Source organism: Hirundo rustica, chromosome 12 (genome assembly GCF_015227805.2).
Source record: "Hirundo rustica isolate bHirRus1 chromosome 12, bHirRus1.pri.v3, whole genome shotgun sequence".
Taxonomy (NCBI): Eukaryota; Metazoa; Chordata; class Aves; order Passeriformes; family Hirundinidae; genus Hirundo; species Hirundo rustica.
The window spans coordinates 14,184,373-14,203,855 of record NC_053461.1 but is presented as its reverse complement, the minus strand read 5'-3'; the positions used below and the strand labels follow the sequence as shown (position 1 = coordinate 14,203,855).

General features: G+C 49.2%; 1 protein-coding gene across 10 annotated transcripts in view; it reads left to right on the top strand.

The window, feature by feature from the left end:
- The window catches only part of PRICKLE2 (prickle planar cell polarity protein 2), a 103,984-nt gene that overhangs the window by 64,542 nt on the left and 19,959 nt on the right, over positions 1-19,483 (top strand). For all 10 annotated transcript variants that reach the window (XM_040076149.2, XM_040076141.2, XM_058422212.1 and 7 more), the window contains one exon: positions 8,783-8,966. In XM_040076149.2, the coding sequence (XP_039932083.1) occupies positions 8,835-8,966 (132 nt within the window). In that variant the 5' untranslated portion in view covers positions 8,783-8,834. The remainder of the gene's footprint in view (positions 1-8,782; positions 8,967-19,483) is intronic.

Sequence of the window (19,483 nt, the reverse complement as noted above, 5' to 3'; positions counted from 1 at the left end):
CCGTTGTGTGTTTTCTGCCAACCAGACTCGGCTTAGCAGAATGACCCAGCCTTGCGCATTTGCTGTTGGCAGCCTGGCTCCGGCTCAGCCAGCACAGGCACGGATCAGGCTGGCAGTGTTTGCTTTCATGTTCGGGTCTGTATTGCCTGCCCTAGGGGACACCCTCTGAGCCTTAACTTTGGAAATAATGACAATTTTCAGCCTGGCTCATCCTGCCTCTGAGCGCTTTGCCTATCAGCCAGGTTTTAGTCCTTTAGGGTGTACGGCCTGGGAGATGCTTGGATTTGCAGGATGTTTACTGGCTCCCGTGGTTTCTGCTTGTCATGCTGCAAATACGAGCTGCTGAAGGCCCTTAAAATAGCAGGTACAGCCCCGGGGCAGGTTGCTGGGAACACACTCAGTTTAGCCAGTCTGGAGTGATGGACTTCGATCCTGGGATGGAATGGGGGAATGAGAGGGGCAGGAAGATAAATACTGCGGTGGAGAGAGAGCCCAGACCTCTTTCCAGCAAATTCAAACTTGAGAAAACAATGAAGGTCTGCATGCTGAACAGAGACAGATTTCTCAATGGACAGCTGGGTTTGGATCCAGGGTGCTAGAACCCCAGGCTTGGAATTTTAATCTTCGGTTAAGAACAAAGCAGAAAGGATCTCCTGTGATACAATTCTGCACCCAGTGGTATCATTAAAATCTGACAAGATAACTCTGGGTAGGGCAGGGCTTTGTGACACAGACCCACGCTGGCTCTTGGATGGGGAGCCCAGAGGGAGAGTTCCTCGGGGCCCTGCTGTGCCTGCTTCTCCACTACCTCCCTTCTCCCATCAGTCAGAGGTCTCTGGGATCCTTGGGGTTGGGGTTGTCCTGCTGGTCCTGCCATGGGGGACACCAAACCCTCTCGGGTGTCCACAGCCCCTGCAGCTGCCCACCCTGTACCTTCTCCTGCCTTTTATAATCACGAGCTTGGCTTCAGCATTGTTTTCCCACTAGCTTCAGGGTTATTATTGCTTCTGCCGAGCCTTGTTCTTCTCTTCAACTTGTAAACTAGTGGTTTGCATTTCTTCTCCATGACTGGGGGAAAATATGTGGTTATTACTGTTTCTGTATGCTAAGAGCTGGACCTTTAAGGGGAAAAAAACCAACCCTAATATAAATATGCTGAGAGTAGCGGTAAGCCTGTGAGCTGGCAGACTGCCTCCATCATCTTGGATGTGAGGGAGCAGCCTGTTGGATGCCTTTTCTCCTGGTAGCATGGCTGGGCAGCAGGCTGGGGTTCACTGCTGCTTCTTTTGCCTCTTCTCTCTCTCCCCTTTGCTTGACGTGCAGCTCACACGGGTGTAGCACTTTACCCACTTCTGTCTAACCTCTATTATGAAAGAAAATTATTGAATCTACTGCAAAATATCCTGAGAGATCCAAGTTGAGAGTTCTTCTGAGAGCTGCTGAGTTATTAATATCCTTTAATTTAACCATCTCATCTTTATGCGTCAGAGTTTTCACAGTTTGTGGCAGGGGTTGTGGCTCACGGGAGCAGCCTGGCAGCGTGGTTCAGGTCAAGAGGGTGTTTCCACACCCTGCTGCTCTTACCCAGCTCACGAGGAGGAGCTGGAGCCCAAGCAGGGGCCTGTGTTCACTGCAGCACCCTGGGGTGCGCCTGGACCCTCCAAAATGGCCTGTGATGCACCCCAGATTCCCCAGTGGGGTTTAGCCACAGGCAGGAAAGGTCAGTCGTGTTTTCATTCTCATCCTGGGGTGTTGCTGCAAGGTCCGGCCACAGCTCTGGTCTGTGGTTCTGTGATTCCTTGTTCACTCAAGAGGTCACCAGACAGATCAGAGGAATCTCGGGGGGTTGTGCATTGTGTTGTGTTCTGTCCTAATTTCTTGGTGTGCTGATGGTGTGCTGATGGTTTTTCTCTGCCATGTGGTGCCTCTGACCATAGACAGCAGGACTGGGAGCAGCCTGGAGGCTGCCTCAGGCTGTGCCTCAGGGAAGCAGTGGTTTGGGGACAGGGCAGTGGGAACCCAAAGGGCAGATGTTCTACGCGCTTGTGAAATGGATGTTCGTGATTCATGACGGAAACAGAGCAAATGGAAAATCCTCAAAGGCTGCTTTTGCTCATATTTGGGTGCAACTGGCAGTAGCGGGGATAGTTCTTTTTTTATTATTATTCTTTTTCTTAATTAAGCAAGAATAGCTTTTGCATTGGTAAAGGATGAGTTTTAAAAATACAATTAGTCTGCAGCCTGAGGCCAGACATGGACAAATCAGCTAGAGAGGAGAAATTTTTCCAGGAATGGAAATGTCATAAAAGTGTCAGTGCCATCCTGGATACCTTCACAATTGCAGCTGTGGGCACTGCAGGGGTCAAGGGGAACTGTAAATAAAACAACGCTGTAAAGGAAGTTGACTTGCCTTGAGCAAATCGACGGGGGAGACAAGAACATGGATGGAGAGGAGTCTGATTTGCAATTCCTCCATCCCCTTAGTGTTTCCCCAGCTAATGTGGACCTTCATGCAGATGGGTGGCTACACGTGCTCTTCCTGTGGCCTTTGGGATCTGGGGGACTTGTATCTGTGGGATGCAGCCAGTTTGGTTGCTGGATTATTTCTCTTTTCCTTGGTTTCCTGGCATTACTGTTCTGCCGGTTCTGTTGCTACCACCTGATGTTGATCTATCAAGCCAGCTGTTCCCACAACATGTTGCGTCAAGTGAGCGTTGGCATCCCTTGGCTGCCCTTGCAGGCCACCAAGGGCACCTTGTCCTCATACTTTGAATTCCTGCTGCTACAGGTACCTGTGTCTAATTCACCTCCTCCTCCTGCACCGCAGTGGGCAGGTAGAAGCTTTTGCTAGGTTTCCTTTTCAGCCCAGGTAACACAGAGTCTTTGCAGTTCGTTCCCACTGATAGGTTGGGGTGTTTTTTTCAGCTGCAGTGACTGGAACAGCTGGGAAGTTGCAGAAATGTTTGTCTGGAGAGATGTCCCTTTGTCACTGAGATCCTTGGGGCCCTGAGGCCATGGGCAGCACCTGGATGGGGGCTGCTGGGATTGTTTGGTTCAAGTATTAGAGAAGTTGGAGAAAGAGGCAGAACTTCAGCCTGAACTGTCTGTTTTGAGCGCAAAAGCTTGGGGCTCCTCCGATGTTTAGGAAGTCCATGGAGAAGCCACAACTTGGTGCTGCTTGTGGTTGCTCCATGCCTCAGTTTCCCTGTGATGGAGAAGAGCTGCTGGGCTCTCCCTGTGGCAGTGAAGGACTGTTAATTTTTACTTTTAGGTAAATGTTTGCCCTGCCTGTGAGGTCTGGAGAAACAGGTCTGTATAGCTGGAGCTCACTTGGGATGGAAAGATGCCTCATTAGCTCTCAATTGAGGGGAGGAGATAACAGGCTGGGATATTAAGACACTCTTGTTAAGAGACTCAGGGGTCAGAAGATCTGCTCCAAATCCTGAGCCTCCTCTCCCTTTTCCAAGAGGTCTTGGGATTTTCTGACTGACAAAAAGCTGACCCAAAAGCCTTATTGCATCCAGAATGGTGGCACGACGCTGGAAAGAGAGCAGGCTGCCATGTACACCTTAAGCCAAATGAGAAGGGAATTGTCCGTCTGCATTTACCCACCGCACCCGAGCGGAGCAGACGATTGCTTTTTGAGGGATTCCGAACCTTGCATGTTAATGTGTGCACAAATGCATGCAAATCCTGTATTAGGGAGCGCAGCAGAGGCTTTGCATGGCCGTGCACTGCCGTGGCATTCGGGCTTGTGGCTTTGTCTGGAGAGGGAGCTGCTCCCTGACACAGCCCATTTATTTCCATCCCAGAAGAAACAAGTGAGAAGCAGAGATAAGCTCCCACAGGCGGGTGATAAGGGCTGTTTACAGAGTTCCTTCTTTGTCTGAGAGGAATTTTAACATTTCTGCCACAATTCTAAACTCTGCCTTCGTTCCTGCTGTTGCCAGGAGGTGTTGGGCTCTGCCCTTTCTCAGAATATCTGTGGATCCCAGCCTGGGCAGGCTTTGCCTTGGTGCCGTTTGCTGTGTTCTGTTCCGAATGCCCACCCACTAAAGAGGAAGAGAAGAGCCCTATGGCCAGTTTTTCCTGCAGGCAGGGGTGTGCTGCCCTCAGCATCCTTGGGAGTCCCATCCAGCCTGTGCACCCCAAAGGCTTATGCAGGCTATTCACTGGGAGAGGCCAGCTTACCTGGTTCTTTTGCTGGAGCTACACACTATTGGCAAGGACCCCCTCTGCCTTGGTGACAGGCTGCCCTTCATCTCTCTTCCCTGACTTTTTAGCTCTGCTTGTGCTTTCCCCAATTGAAATCTGCTGGTTTTTCACAGCAGGGAGACCTCATCTCTCTTCAGAAAGCTGGGGTCACGCTCGTAGCTCTCTCCAGAGCCTCTTGCACAGCACTGGTTTTTTCAATGTGGTTTAGCTTTTCGTTGGTGCCATTGCTGAGATGAAAGGGCTGTGGGAAGCTCCAGAGATGGCAGAGGCTGTGCTTTGCTAACAGGGTTGTACAACAAGGGACTGCCTCGTCCCAGAGACCTCGCGGGTCAATTGGCTTCGTGTCAAGATCTACGTAGGTGGACCAAAGCTGGGAGTGTACTTCTGCATCCCAAGCAAGAGGTTCTTTGAAGCCAGGTCCTCTGCTTGGTGTGTTGGGTCCTGTTTGCTTCAGATTCCCCTTGATTGCCTGTTTTCATCTGCAGAGAAAAGGGCTGGTGTGGGGTGGTGGATCTATTTGCACCTTCCTCCTGCACCAGTGTGTGGCTAGGGATGTGACTGGAGTAGGCTTAAAGCCTCCTCTGAGGAGGGTACTTGCCCACTGTGCCAGGAGCATCACGTAAAAGCAGACAATGCAAAATAAAACTCATCCATCTTGTAACTTCGCTGGCCTTGAGGAGAAGAAATTTTTTCAGTCTGTTTCTGAGACGTTGCTGCTTTGTACCATGTGCAGTCAATTCAAGGCAGGCTCCTTTCCAGCTAAATCTGACACCAGGAAATGTTCTTTTTCTCCCCATTTGCTTCCCGCCGTCCTGGCCCCAGCACAGGACAGCTCTGTGTGCAGCTCTGTGCTGAGCAGCCCTGCTGATGCTCCCCAGCCCGTGCCTCCTGCAGCAGCCTGGCTGCCGGCTGGCTCCCGCTTGCCTTTCCTCCCTGTCCACCAGCACGGCTGCTTAAAAGCGCCTTTATTTACCCTCCGTGCTCAAAGCCAGTCATGCTGTCAGCCATCCTTGCTTCGTTGTTTCCTCCCCAGTGCTGGTGATATCTCAGTCACCAGGGCAGGTTCTTCCCTGAGACAAGCTTGCAGACCTGGGATGAGAGAAGATGGAAAGGCTCATGAGTGAAGACAGGATTTCCAGACAGGCTTGGTGTTAATTTATTCTTGCTAAAAAAAAAAAAAACAAACAAACAACAAACCAAAACACTCGTCTGCACTCTTCTCAAGTTGTGCAAGGCTGCACAGGCAGCAGAGGTTGTTGTTGCTGAGCCTTTGGTGGTGGTGAAGCTTGGCCAGAGCCAAGCCGATGGGTTTCCCTTGGCAGGAGGTGCCACCCCACGTTGGGCTGCGGCTCTCCCGGTCCAGGCTGAGGTGCGTGACACGGTGATGGGCTGAGCATCGGCAGGCTGTGCTGCCCTTCCCTGGACTAGCTAGTGACTAAGGAGCTGCTGCTGGCAGGAGCAGCCAGGCAGGCTGCCAGCCATGGCCCTGCTCCTCTGCAGCAGCCAGCAGCTCTCGGCTGTGGCAGCGGCACCCGCGCTGCCGCCGTGGTCACCGCAGGCGCTGGCACGTGCGCTGTCTCGCCTCGTGCTGCTCCGCTCTGGGTGCGGCAGGGGAAAACGTGGGGGTTTTTTTTTTTCTTTTCAATTCCGTCTCGCATTTGAAATGTACATTCTGATATTAAATTTTTGCTACGGGGAATTATTTTTAATTATAGTGAGCTGGAAGATGATAAAATAAAGTTGAGTAAGTGAGACCTATGTGAAGAAGTCATGGAAACCTGATCATAGAAGTGGAAAGACACTCCTAGGACACTGGGTATTGTTCCCGTGAAACAACATATTCTAATGTAAAGAAAATTGTAATTAAAGCTGTTAATCATCTGCTTTTAATGAGGAGGGAAAAGCTGAATGTCTCAGAGGCGAGATCTTGAGTTTTGTACAGTTTTCCCAGGGAGATGGCAGAAACCCCATGCCTGGAGATGGTCAAGTTTTAACGGCGCAAAGTTGTCCTGGCTTGGGGACATCACTGCTGAGTAGATAGGCTGCCTGTGCAGTTTTCATCCTTTGCTTTTCTGACCGGGGAATCCACTCAGCATCAGTACTCGCTTGCCTGGGATGGGGCAGGAGGGAGGCTGGGGTAAGGCAGCTTCCTGAGCCAGTCCTCAGGCTCCTGGCTGTGTGTGGTGTGAGCTGGTGGGTGTGGGGGGGTGGGAGTGATCTCTGGTGTCTAACTGATTATACATGTCACCTCTTCATTCTTTGACACTGTTGTTACAAGTCCTGATTTATCTAATTTATTAAAAGCCAAGGCATCTGATGCTCTCCTGCCATCTCCCATCTCCTGAAGGGGGTGTGTGTGGAGTGGGAAGGAGGAAGAAGCCTGTGGGCTGGCTTTTTCCCCATCTTATTGCTCATGCTCCCAGCAGACTGTTGGGTTTGTCGCCCTTCGAAGTGCATGATCAGTACTCCAAAAGTCAAAATTTGGTTAAGTCTTGAACTCCCTTAGAATAACTAACTCTAGTGTCAAATCTGGGGCTCTATAAATTATTCTCAAAATCTTGTTTCCTATTAAGCTGCTTTTAATCATATCATGAAATGAGATGGAAACAGCAATGATACCAGCGACTTTGCTGAGGCAGAGTACCCCTTGCACACCCTTCCACGGTAGCTGATTAATGAAGATATTCACATGGAATGGTACCTTGATTATTTTTTAAGGAAACAGCCAGAGGCGATGCCGAGACTCCCCGACTGGACGCAAACCAGACGCTGGAGTGTGTGGGGGTTGCTGTGTGGTTTAGATCTGATGAAAGGCAGGAAATGGGAAAATCTGGCAAATCTCCCTGGCTTGACTTAACGGAGCCTCTTGACTTTTGCTAGAGTGCGTTTTTTGTGCTGTAATGGCCAAATGGAAACTTAGACTTGAAGCTGGATGCGAGCACTGCTATGCTTTGCTGGCTTGTACACAGCAGTGAAAGAGAAGGAAAGGTGTTTAAAAATTACAGCCCCTGGGTTTAACTATTGCTTCCCTCTGAATTTCTTTGCTTACTGCAGAGCAGAGAAACCTGCAATGGCAACTGCGAATTTTCCCTTGATTTTGTGTGGTACCTTATTATTTCTGAGATGTCTCCCTTCTGCTACCCAAGTGAAACCTTATCTCATTCCTCAGAAGTCAGTGGTGCTTCATTAGTGCAAATTAATTCAGAATCCTGTGTGGTTGCTCTAAAATAGATACCATTGACCCAGCCTGTGGAAAAGCATTGAGTTTTCAGAAATAGAAGCCAATTTATCAGCATTCCCTTTAACCTCTTTTTCTTTGTCAGGGGATGTTTTCAGCCAGGTTTGTCCTTCGCTGTTACCGTGGTGAAGGGGTGCGATGATTAGAGGGGTGAAACAGCTGTCCTGTGAGGAAGGGCTGAGACACTTGGGATTGTTCAGCCCAGAGAAGGCTCTGTGGTGACCTTATCAGCCTTTCAGTACCCGAAGGAGCCTACAGGATTGCTGGAGAGGGACTTTTTACAAGGACATAGAGCAATAGGACAAGGGAGACTGGATTTAAACAAAAACAGAGTAGGTTTAGATTGGATATTAGGAGGGCATTCTTTACTGTGAGAGGGGTGAGGCCCTGGCACAGATTGCCTGGAGAACTTGCGGATGTCCCATCCCTTGAGGTGTTCAAGGCCAGGCTGGATGGAGCTCTGAGACACCTGGTCTAGTGGAAGGTGTCCCTGCCTATGGCAGGGGATGCTGGAACTAAGTGACCTTTAAGGTTCCTTTCAACCCAAACCACTCTGTGAGTCTGTACTGTCCTTGCAGCCCTGCAGATAAAAGCTGAGGTTCAAGCCTGTGAAGAAGGCTTGTCACAGGCCTGTCACAGGCCACAAGCTGCAGGAACAGCCACTTTAAAGAAGTGTTAAGAACAACAGATATTTGCAGTGAATTAAGCTAATGGCTGTTGAATTGAAACCTGTGGGCTGTTCTTTCAGTTCTTGTGCTTTCCTCCGCTGTGCCACGAGCCGGGTGGTTAAGATTCCATTGCAGTGTGACTGTGGGTTTTGTAGCCTCCCTTAATTTAATTTAGCTTTATATGTTCAGACTATAATCAATTTTTATGCTACTTTAATAAGCAAATTTATGCTATCAGCATGCTAAAGAGACTTGTCATTCACAGCTTCCCATTCAATCCACCATTTCCCATTTTAGCAAAGTGCTCAGTTGTCCTAAATTCAGTAATGACTCTGCAATTCCAGCTGGCAAGTCAAGCCCCACCAGGCATGGCCTGTGCCTGTGCTGCCCCTGGAAATACTCTTCGTGGTGCAGTAAAGGGACAAGCAATTGTATATCCCCAAACATTGGGCAGTCTGGCTCAGATGGATTGCCAAGTGTTGTTACAGCAAATATGGACTTTTATTTCCTCCTCAGAAGAGAGACAAATCTTGTTAGAAAATCCCTGAGCACGAGAAAGGGTTGAGTTTAGTCTCTGCAGTCCAGTGACTGGCAGGAATCACTTTCTCATTTAAAGCACTGCTCACTGGGGCATCTCTTTTTCTCTCTCCTCACCTTGCAGGAAGATTTGCCTTCACTGTAAGTGCTCCCAGGAAGAGCACATTGTGACAGTTATGCCTCTGGAGATGGAGAAGACAGTCACGAAGCTCATGTTTGACTTCCAGAGGAATTCAACTTCCGACGACGACTCGGGCTGTGCTTTGGAGGAGTACGCCTGGGTCCCCCCCGGCCTGAAGCCTGAGCAGGTAATGATGACACCACCCAGCTACCAGAAAATAATTGGTTTTGCACGTTCTTTGGGAGTAATTGACCTGATTTTTCTTCTAAGGGTGCAAGCACTTGTTGTGTGTGGCTGTTTCTGGGTGCACCAGAGAGACTTGGGGGGACAGGTGTGGTCTGAATGCTCAAATGGAACAAAACAGACACGTGATCCTTGCAGGACCTATGGTTTTCTGCGTCTGTGGATGTAATTGGTAATTGAGAGGGGGGGAATCAAAATACCTTCAGGATGGGATTTCTTGTGGTTGTGCAAGGGAAAAGACATATCTAACGTTTCACTGGGAAAAAAGTGATGGGACTCCAGTGTTTGTGTTCTGCCCTCCTGGACTGCTCCTCTCTGTGGTAAGTGCAGGGCAGACAGTCAAAGCTGGTGGATAACTCTGAAAAATGGGCCAAAAGCTTTGTGGTTTGGGTTTTCCAAGCATGATGTTTATGCCTTACTGGAAGGAGTAGCATAAATAAAGCTCAAGTCTCTTGGTGCAGGATTGAGTGGTGTGGATTAGACCTCAGTGTGCTGTGTGGAGCGTGCATTGATTCTCCTCCTTCCAGTTTACGTGATTCCTTTGATTTTTATGCTGGTCTTTTATATGTTCAACTCAGAACTTCATTTGCAGTGGAGAAGGCGAAATGAGCTTAGCCTTGATAATTGCAGTGTGATATGATATGGCAATAATTTTAATCTGTGTAAGGAGGCTGGAAGGGGGTGGAAAGCTTTCATTCTTACTGCCATAGTTGCTGTCCTTAAGTACTGTGTTTTCCTGTGCTTTTATTCAGACAGGCTTAGGAATTTCCTGAAATTTTTTGGCACCACCCGTAGGCTGTAAATATTATCTGTCTGATTAGAGAAAATCCAGTTGTTTGGTGGCTTGTTTCTTTTTTTTTTTTCCTTGTCTTTATAAGCCTCTCTCAGTGCTCACTTGAAACTCCACAGCACCATGTGTTTCATTTGGTGCCATCCAACCGTGCAAATCAGGCAGCAGCCTTGTTTTCTGTCACCTTCCTTCTGTCTCTTTTTGCCTCGCAGGAGGTACAAGATGGGGTGTGTGGACAAATGCAGGTGGTTCTGAAGTAGCTCTGCTGGTCCTTCATGCTGAGACAACATGAACTGGTTGGGTTTGGGGGGTCCTGTTGGAGGACCATTCCCAAGCTGGTGCCACCTGCTCTTGTTGCTGATTTCTGACCAGGCGTGTCACAGCTTCTGGGGCACACCCTGGCCCATGTTCCTGTAGCTTTGGGTGGAAGTACAGGTATTTAGTGATACAGGATGGCGTGTGCAGGGATTGAAACCCACTTTCAGCGTGGTGGTGACGTATTCCAGGAGATCTGTCCTCCTTTGATCCCTTAGGTGCTCTTTAAGTGTGGCATCAGGGAGTTGGGATGTTCAGAAGGAAATAGAAGTCTATTAGATCTACCAGTAGCTACTGACATCTCATGCATTACTCAGGTTGGTGTACTTTTAGGTTCTTCCAGCATCTATTTCTTGCAGAGGTCATGGTGCTCCCCAGTCCCAACGCTTGTTTTCTCAGTGCATTCCTGAGTCTGCATCGCTGGGCCTTTCAGCAAATTTGCCACTTCAGACCTGTCTCTGATCACCATGGAGGTGAAGAGGAGCCATAAGCAGAGCCAGAGACAAGCCCTAAAATCCATCCAGCAGAGCTCATCCTCCAGCCCTTTCGTGACTTTTCACATGCTGGATGAGCCACTGAGATGACAGGAGCGAGGTGTGACTTGCCAGAGCCACACTGCAGGCCTGGGCTTTGTCCCTGGGGGAGGAGCAGCGCCCTGAATTCCATGGAATCACAGAATGGTTGTCCCGTGGCTGGGGATGCCCCATAGTGCAGGAGGGGACCTTTGCCTCCCATGGGGATAGGAGATGCCTCTGCAGCAACTCACTGAGGACGTGCAAGTCTGCAGATAGATGTGTGGCTTTTTGGCCAATGAGTCAGGTGTGTGCACGTGATGTGGAGCCTCTGCAAGGCTGGTGCCTGCCATGGAGCAACTGGTGGTCTCTGCTCTGGCTGAGGGTACTGCTGTCAGGCTGGGCTGAAAATACAGATTAACAGGCAGGGAATTTTTTCTCTGCCTCCTGCTGTTTCGCTGTTGCATTTTTTTGGACATGAAACAGATTAAATGAAACAACTTTTTCCGCAATATTCTACTTTATTAAAATCTCTGTGCAGTATATGAACTGGGGAGGTAAGTGTTCCCCTGAAAGACTAATGCAATTTTCTTATTTTACTTGGACGAGAGCCTCTTGTACGTCGCTATTCTTGGGAGACAGTGCTCACGTCTCACTCAACGCAGCAATTTACAGGATTTCAGTGGGGAGGAGTCGGCCTGCAAACATGACATCGCTTTTTGGCAGTGTCCACAGGTCATTTCAGTATTTGAAGAGTCCCTTTAATCCAAAGCTTAAAATGCTGTTATCTAGAGGGCAATCGACTCAAACCTGAGAGGTCTCACTGTATTCCTGGACACTAACTCAGGCATCACTGGTCTGTGGTACCTGTCACTAGTGAAAATCATGTTGGTTACTCAATGCCCAGTACTGAAGACAAAAAAAGCATTGGTCCAGTGTTGACAGACACTGATCCAAACATTGTAATGAGGGGTGGAGCTGGAAGTTGTCTTTTATATTATAGCTCATCAGTGTGTAGGACTAAAAAAGGCTTCACTCAAAAGCCATAAATGCAATATATTTCTAAATAAGTTTATAACACAGGGGTTAGGGTAGTAATTTAAAAATTGAAAGCAAGTCTGCATAAGATAGGATTAAAAAAAATTCTGGTAAACCAACTAAAATGTATTACATATCTGCTCAAGAAAGAGGGATATAAACTGAAAGGATGCTGGAAATGTTATTTCATTGAGGAACCTACAAGAGCTTAGTTTGTCCAGCCTCGCAAATTATTCATTAGAACAATTGTTCTTTAGAATTGTTCATTAGAATTGTTCTTCCCCCTGTTCATTAGAAAGGGAAGAGGAGTTATCCAAGCTCCAACTTTAGCCCAAGAATGTAGACATAAACTGTCTCCAAATGCATTCAGGCAGGAAATTGGAAGAGGCTTGAAACCATCAGAGGTGTAAGGCTCAGTGACAACCTGCCAGCCGGGGGAGTGATGGATAAAAACCCAGGACTGAGCTCCATAAATCACAATCTGATAAGGAAATAGGGTTAATTGTTGTAGGAATTGGCTGCACAGGATGGCCAGGAGGCTTTTGTGGGGTCTAATCCCACTTGGATTGGACTTCAATGAGAAATTGTCTTATGGCAGAAGAGGGACTTCTCTTCTGGAAGATAGGGATGAAGTTGGGAATGGCAGAGATGGCTATACAGAAACAGGGGACATGGGCTTTGTGAAATGCTCTTTTTTTTCTGCCTGCAGTTCACTGATTGGATAAAGAAATGTGTCAAAGTCTTGAAATGGGCAAACACCTTTGGAAGTGTGTCCTCAGCAAAGCAAAATCCCAGACTGAGCCTCGCTGCAGAGACAGAGGAAGACATCTTTGAGAGACAGTTTGTCTGCGGGGGCTGGCAGTCTGACAGCTGATCCTCCTTGCACTGACAAAAGTTTGAGGGCAGATGCTTGAAGTCCTTTTGTGATGGGTTTTTCACATTTTTAGGCAAGGCATGTGTAAATACATGTGAATGTGCAGCCTTGAATTCCTTGGGCCTGTGGTTTGGAGAAATCCAAAGGGGTAATAACATGCCACTTTGAATTTCTGAATACAAGGGATTTTTTAGGATTTCTATCTTTATTGTGTCTCAGTATTAGGAGCAGCTGGTTATGGGCAGAAATTTCCAATTAAACAAAAGATGGGGCTCTACTTCAGCCTCAGTGTGGCTTTTTGCATGGCTCTGGCATGCCAACATCTGAGAACCTTGCATGTGCCGTAAGAACTTAATTCCCTCTTGTTGTCAACACAGTTGTTCTGGTTGAGTCCCTTAAAAAGTTATGAAAATCTCATCTGGGCTAAAATTAGCAGTGTGAAGGTTCAGGAGACCAGTTTTCTCTAAGGCAGCCGTTACAGCTTCGACCTCAAGAGTTTTGCAGTGATGTGAAACTTGTAGCTGTCACAGGGAATTCATTCAGGGGCCAACATACATGTTAATTCCTCTTGATATTTACAAGACCTGTTGCAAGGGCTTAAGTTATAAAACCTCCAAGTTTCATCAGTTGCTGTTGGGGTCACAAAGTGAGGGAAGGAGAACGGAGATGAACCTACACTGAACATGCATTTACACCTTACATAAGGATTTTCACCATTCTGGTGAAGCAGAAAGTACATTATCTGGGCCAGGCGTCTCTGGGGGACACGTGTCTCACTTGTGCCTGTGTGTCACGGTCATTCTACCATCTTGTTCTTTCTTGAGCCTTCCTAGTTTGGCAAACTGTTCCACTCCTCGAGAGACTAAAGTTCTGCATGCAGCAAGGAAGGAGTAAAACAGACCAAAGCGACCCTGTGCCCCAAACCCCTGCAGTAGTGGGGAGCAGACAAGATAATTTACAGCCTGGTAGAGGAAGGACAAAAGTCCTGTGAAGAGCTCTTCCCTCCTGGTGGTAGATTCTGATCCTGATCCTGAGAGCAGAGCAGGATGGATAGAAAGCTGAGGGTCCTGAGGAGAAGCTGTACCCTGCTCCCAGGAGCTGCAGCTGCCTCTCATTTTGCCCCCTTACACATGTGCACGCTGGAGTATTTTACCAGAAAGCTGCCTTTCAGCACATTTTGAAAAGCTCTCCAGTTTCACTTTGAGGTAGCGGTAAGTCCATCACCTCCCCGGTGAACTCTCTCAGTATCTAAATAGCCCGGCAGTTAGCGGCTCTTATTTCAAGGCTGGAGCTGTCTAAATCCAGCCTCCAGGCATCGGACTGTGCCGAATGCTTCCCAGCTGCTGGACGGAGCAGCAGTCCTGCACGGAATGCTTTTTCTGCGTGTGCTGCCAATGCTGCGGGACTTGGGGGCAGCTGGAGTGGGGTAGGAGGTCCTGGAGCTGTTCCCCTGCCCTGGAACAGAGTGGATGGAGAAGTGCGAGCACATCCCATGCTGCAAAAGAGCCCATGGCAAAACCGTGTGTCCGGACTTTTGCTCCATTTCTGTATCCTGGGGTATAGCCCTGATCCTGGTGAGCCAATGGAAGCTGTCAAAATTATTTAATCCTTGAACAGTCTTATTATCAGGGAGGGAATCAGCCGATTTTGGTGGGTCACAGAAACCAAACCACTCGCCTGACATGGTTTGCTCAGTTCTGAAATTTGAAGAAGATATGTGGAAGTCAGCAAGGTCAGCAGAGGTGAGAGGCAGGGAGTGGAAAAGGAAACCGAAACCCCCCGGACAACCCAATTGGAACTTCTCCTGGAGCTTTATTCCAGCGTGCAATTGCAGCTTTTCTGTGTTGCAGTGTTACGCAAGCGTGCTACCCCGTGCCTTAGAAATCCAAGAGCATGTTATGTGGGATACCCAAGGGAATGATCAGTGATTATCAATGCAGAAGATGATCATTATCATTCCTGGTGCTCCAGGGGACCCTGAGCCCTCCATGGACCTTGCAGCATAGACCACTCTCAATGCTGTTGAAAGCACTGATCTGGCTCCTTTTAATCCAAATTCAATTTCTGCTTAAAAAAAGGAAAATCGCGTCGTAGGCTTTCACAAGTTTAAAGCGTGTGGACGTAGGGCCTTCATTCAAATGCTGCTCTTTGATGCCAGCAGGAAGCAGCGCTTCCGCGGGATCTCTGACAGGCCGAGGGCCGCTCCAAAGGCTTGGCAGGATGGATGTCGTTCTCGACCGGAGAGCAGCGGCGCTCAGACGCCTCAGCTGCCGTTAGCCGTGGGAGAGGAGCGTGCGGAAAGCCGCAGAGCGTGCCAGAACAAATAGCACTTAGAAAAATGATTTTTTCCTTTGTTCCCCCGCCTTTGTCCCTCTGACTTGGGAGCGGGTTTCCAAGAGCAAACCCAGCGTTGCGGGATGCCGGACTGCCCGGCGCCAGCATCGCTTCTGCCTCCCGCTGCCGCGTGCCGGCGCGTGGGCGCTCGCAGATCTGGGGGTCCGCTCCCGCCTGGGGCTCTGGGCTCTCGGGGGGCACTCTGGGTCCCTCCAGGGTGCGTGCCCGCCCGCATGCCCACGCTTGGCAGAGCCGGCCGGCGGTTCCCGCTCTTCGTTTCGGAGCATCTGGCCCTGCTGTAAGGATTGTTTTGCTTCAGAAAAATAAATCGCCGCTTTGTATCCTAACGGCCTTGGAAAAGGAGGACGTGCCAGACTCGGGCCAAAGCACACTGAACCCATTTTCCAGGCTCACACGTGCTGTCATCTGTGGAGACTGAGTGTGAGTCAACGTGTACAAGCACTTGCAATGTTTCACAGACATATTGGGAAAGTTATTTGCATGTGGTTTGAGATTTTTTTCCCCCTCGCTTTTCCAAGGGAGGCCAGCAGGAATGAGAGACATACAAAAGCATCAAGTTTGTTTCTGTCAATTTTAAGCGCTCGGTGTAAAGGATCATTAAAGCCTGACGTGTGCTGTTCAGAAGCCAGCACTGGGGAGGAGCAGGCAAGCCACAGGAGCAGCCCTGCTCGCCCAGGCCAGCACAGGCTTGTCAGAGCCACTGGCTGCCTTCTTCCCTCAGCAGCCAAATCCCGTGGGAGTTTGCACGCAGCAGTGAGCCGGGAGAAGGGGCCGCGATCGAGCACACACGCATCAATGTGCCACCAGCTCCCTGTGCTGCCACGGGACATCTCTGGGTATCATGGAACGGGCTGCCAGGGCTGTGGAACCTTGGCATGTTCCCAGGAGAAATGATGCTGTCCTGGGCATGGGGGGACATTGGGGAACGCTGCTGTGCCTGTGTTTTGAACAGGCTCCACTGTGTGCGGTGATGTACTGCGCTGTGCCAGAGTGGTGGCTGCCTCACCAAGGTCCCCTTTTTGGGGACATCTGTGTTCAGGCACCCTACTGCACACAGGCCAGCACGTCGTGCCCTCACAGGGCTCTGTGCAAAAGCCTTGCAGTTGGTTTGTTTTCATGAGAGCCAGGAGGGATTGCCCAGCTGGCTGTGCTGGAGCTGTGAGGGCTGAGCAAGTCAGCACCCGTGCCAGGACACCGTGTGCTCCTTTGTAGTCCATCCCAGCCATACAGTCATCCCAAACAGCCTGGTTTGATGGGTGCTTTAGGAGGGGGTGTTGTGCTCAGGGCAAGTACAACCAAATGCTACTTCCCAACAGCAATTTGTGGCGTAAGAAATATGATATTTCCCCTCCACCTCCTTTAATTCATTGATCAAAGAGATCCTTCATCAATAGTTTGAATTTACAGGATGTTTGCAAACTTTTCTTTCTAGAAGGGCTTTGCTTATAGATTTGCTCATGTGGGTTTTGTCTTGGTCACCCTGGGACTGCCAGGACAAGCTGCAGTCCTGCCTTTATTTAGCAGGGCCTGGGTAGGTTTGTAAACTGTCAAAGTTAAACTGGAAACATACCCCAAACCTAAGAAAACCACAGAACACAAAGGCATTTGTAAACTAATGTAATTACTTTCCTCAGTGCCTTTGAATAAAGTTGGCTCCGGTTTAAAGACTTTTTTTCTACCCTTGTTTTTACATTGTTTTTTCCTTTCTCCTGGTTTCTTTCTTTTTTAATTTCTACCTCCCCCTCTTCCCCTCCTCCCTTTTAGCATCAAGCAGCTGTCAATTTCCAAAATGAGTATCAGTTTTTGTTAGCAAAACTTGGCGTTTGGACATCTTCCTTATGAAGCTGAGAATAACACCTTGGGAATCTGCTGTGCCAGGTTCTGGTAGCACGGAGCCTGTCCAAATGGAACCTCCCTGGGGCAGGATGGAGCTTGCCCAGCCCTTCAGTATCCCATGGCACCTAGCACCCACAGCTGTTCCTGTGTCCAGTGCACTGGCCAGACCATCCCCGTGGCATCTGCGACCTTGTGATGTTGTCTGAAGCATTATTTTAACTCAGCGTGATGGTTTCCTTTGGGATTTCTCTCATCCAGATGTGAGCAAAAGTCAGAGTGAAGTGGGACAAGGGGGGAAACTGAGGATGAAACCTAGTCCAGCCCCACAAGGGGCTCCTGTGTGTTAATGATGCTGTTGGGATAATCACGGGCAGAGCAGATCTGTCGCGAGGGGAAATAGGAGGATGCAGAAGTATTTAATAATAAAACAGTTACAGAGAGTGCACTGTTTAAAGAGGAAATGTTATCTCTCTGGGGTCATTGCACGCACTGTTATCCTTATCTGGGTGCAAGTCCTGTTGCACAGCCTGTAAGGGCAGTGAGGATCCAGCAGCAGCAGGCACGTGGGGGTCTGGCCTGGCCCTGCAAGGCTCACCAGCTACAAGGCTCATGCGTGCTGCAACACAGCGCTGCGTGGAGGAGGAGTTACTTTAGCATAAAACAGTGACCTTTTGTACAAAAGCAAAGTGCAGACCGAGCGGTTTTAGTTTTCCAGCAAGTTAACACTTTCTGCAGGCTTTTTCCCTGAAAAGCCAGATTGACCTAAGAATCCCCTTTTCCCTCTTTATTTTTGAGCATCGCCCCGGCCTGTGCCAGCCCAGCTGCCAGCTGCTCCCCCAGCAGGTCAGAAATGCTGTCGGCAGCCAGCTGGGCACAGAGGCAGGGACACTAGCAGCCTGTGACCCTGCCCCTGCCAGTCTTGGGTCTCCCACGCAAGGAGCTGGGTTCCTGCCATGGGAACGGGTGATGGATGAGATTACATGCACAGGCCTGGCCAAATGTCAGCCTGGGTAAGGGGTGTACTTCTGCTCTTCATCTGCCCTCTGGATCTCTTGGGATAGAAGTGATGGCCCAGGTGAAAGGATCTGTGCATCCCTCTCGTTCAAGGTTTTCCTCAGAAGGAGATGGTGGCTGGAGAAAGCCATTGGCGGGCATAAGGATTTTCTCCCCATGAGATGTTCCACAGGCACTGGACAAGGATTGGCAGCTGCCTCTGCTCCATCCTCTCCGTGAGCACTCGTGTAGAAGGTCCCCTTGGATGATGCAGATCCAAAGCAAACCCTTTCAGGTTATTTCAGGCAACAGAACACAGGTTGGAGCCTGTTGTATTTATTTTGTTTTGCTTCTGAAACCAAATTGCCCATCCCTGCCAAGCTATGTTGCTGGTGTGATGGGAACCAGTTCCTGCAGTCCTGCTGAGACTAAATGGAAAACTTCCCAGCGGAAGCAGGAGCGGAGCTGGGCACGTACGTCCTGCTGGATTGTGCTCCGGGAAGGCAGCACCCAGGCAGCTGAAGGAAGAGCTCCCATCCTTGGTTTTTGCCCAGGGTGAGCGTCCTGGGGCTCGTTGCTTTAGTAATTTGGTGGCTCTTCAAAAAAAAAAAATAGTAATTTATAGTCTCCACCAACTTTAAGGACTGGGTGAGCAAAAAGACTTCATTGCAAGAAATCAAAACACAAGCTAACCAATGTGAGTGCAGGGCACAGCCTCTCTGCACATGGGGAATTTGGCAGGAGAAGCCAGCAGGAGTGTGTGCCGGCCGGGCACGCCCAGCGTGGCCGTGTGGAACCCTGGCAGCCCAGGAAAGGGTCTGGTGTGGCTGCTGGGGCATTGCTGGGAGATTTCCAACTGCAAACTCTGCTACAGGCCTGCTGCATGAACTTAGGGAGCTCATTTAAAATCATGATGCTGCAGTTAGTCCTTTGCAATGTATATATTTGCTACCTTGTGTAGCATGTCATAAGAATTTTGGTGGTTTTTAATGTGTTTTGATGTCCCTGGATGAAGGATGGTCTATAAATGCAAAGTAAGTATTCTAATGTTTGTTTTCTTTTCAACATAACAAAATACTTCACAGCCATTCTTTCTCTGACAGTTTCCATAGCTGGTGGATCTGTTTATGCTGTGCCTTAGCAAAACAAATTTAGGGTTTTGCAGTGGCATATGCTCAGCGTGTTCCTCGGCTTTGCAACACGAACTGTTCCCTTGTCATCAGCACTGTGGACCTGCATCTGGAAATCTGCTAAAATCTCCCCTTCTGGAAAACCTGATAATGGGGAAGGGTGGATGGTGTCATTGGTTTGGGAGGAACTGTAAATTGAGGAAAACCACTGGAGCAGCTCTTGCTCACAGGTAGTTCTGAAGGAGAGCAGGGAGTGAGATGAATGCGGAGCAATTATTCCTGAATAAAGCTAGGTTTGGATAGTTATTCTGGCATAAAAGGCTATTTCTTCCTGTAGAAGATAATTGCGTGTGAGCCACCCCCATCAGCCTGCAAACCCATGGGTGAGCTCCCCTGCCAGCCAGCCCCGTGTGACGAGCCTGTGTCCCCATTCCTCCCAGTGACCCACAGCAGCTTGTCATCCATCTGTAGATGCTGTGGGGCACTGCAGGCAGAGAGGGCTTCTCTGGAGAGACCTGGACCAGGTGGTGCTTTCTAGGCCAAAGTTCAAAGCATACAGAGAGTTAAAAAGCTGATCAGAAACCATTGCGAAGGAAGCGTTATTTGGGAAGAGCCCTG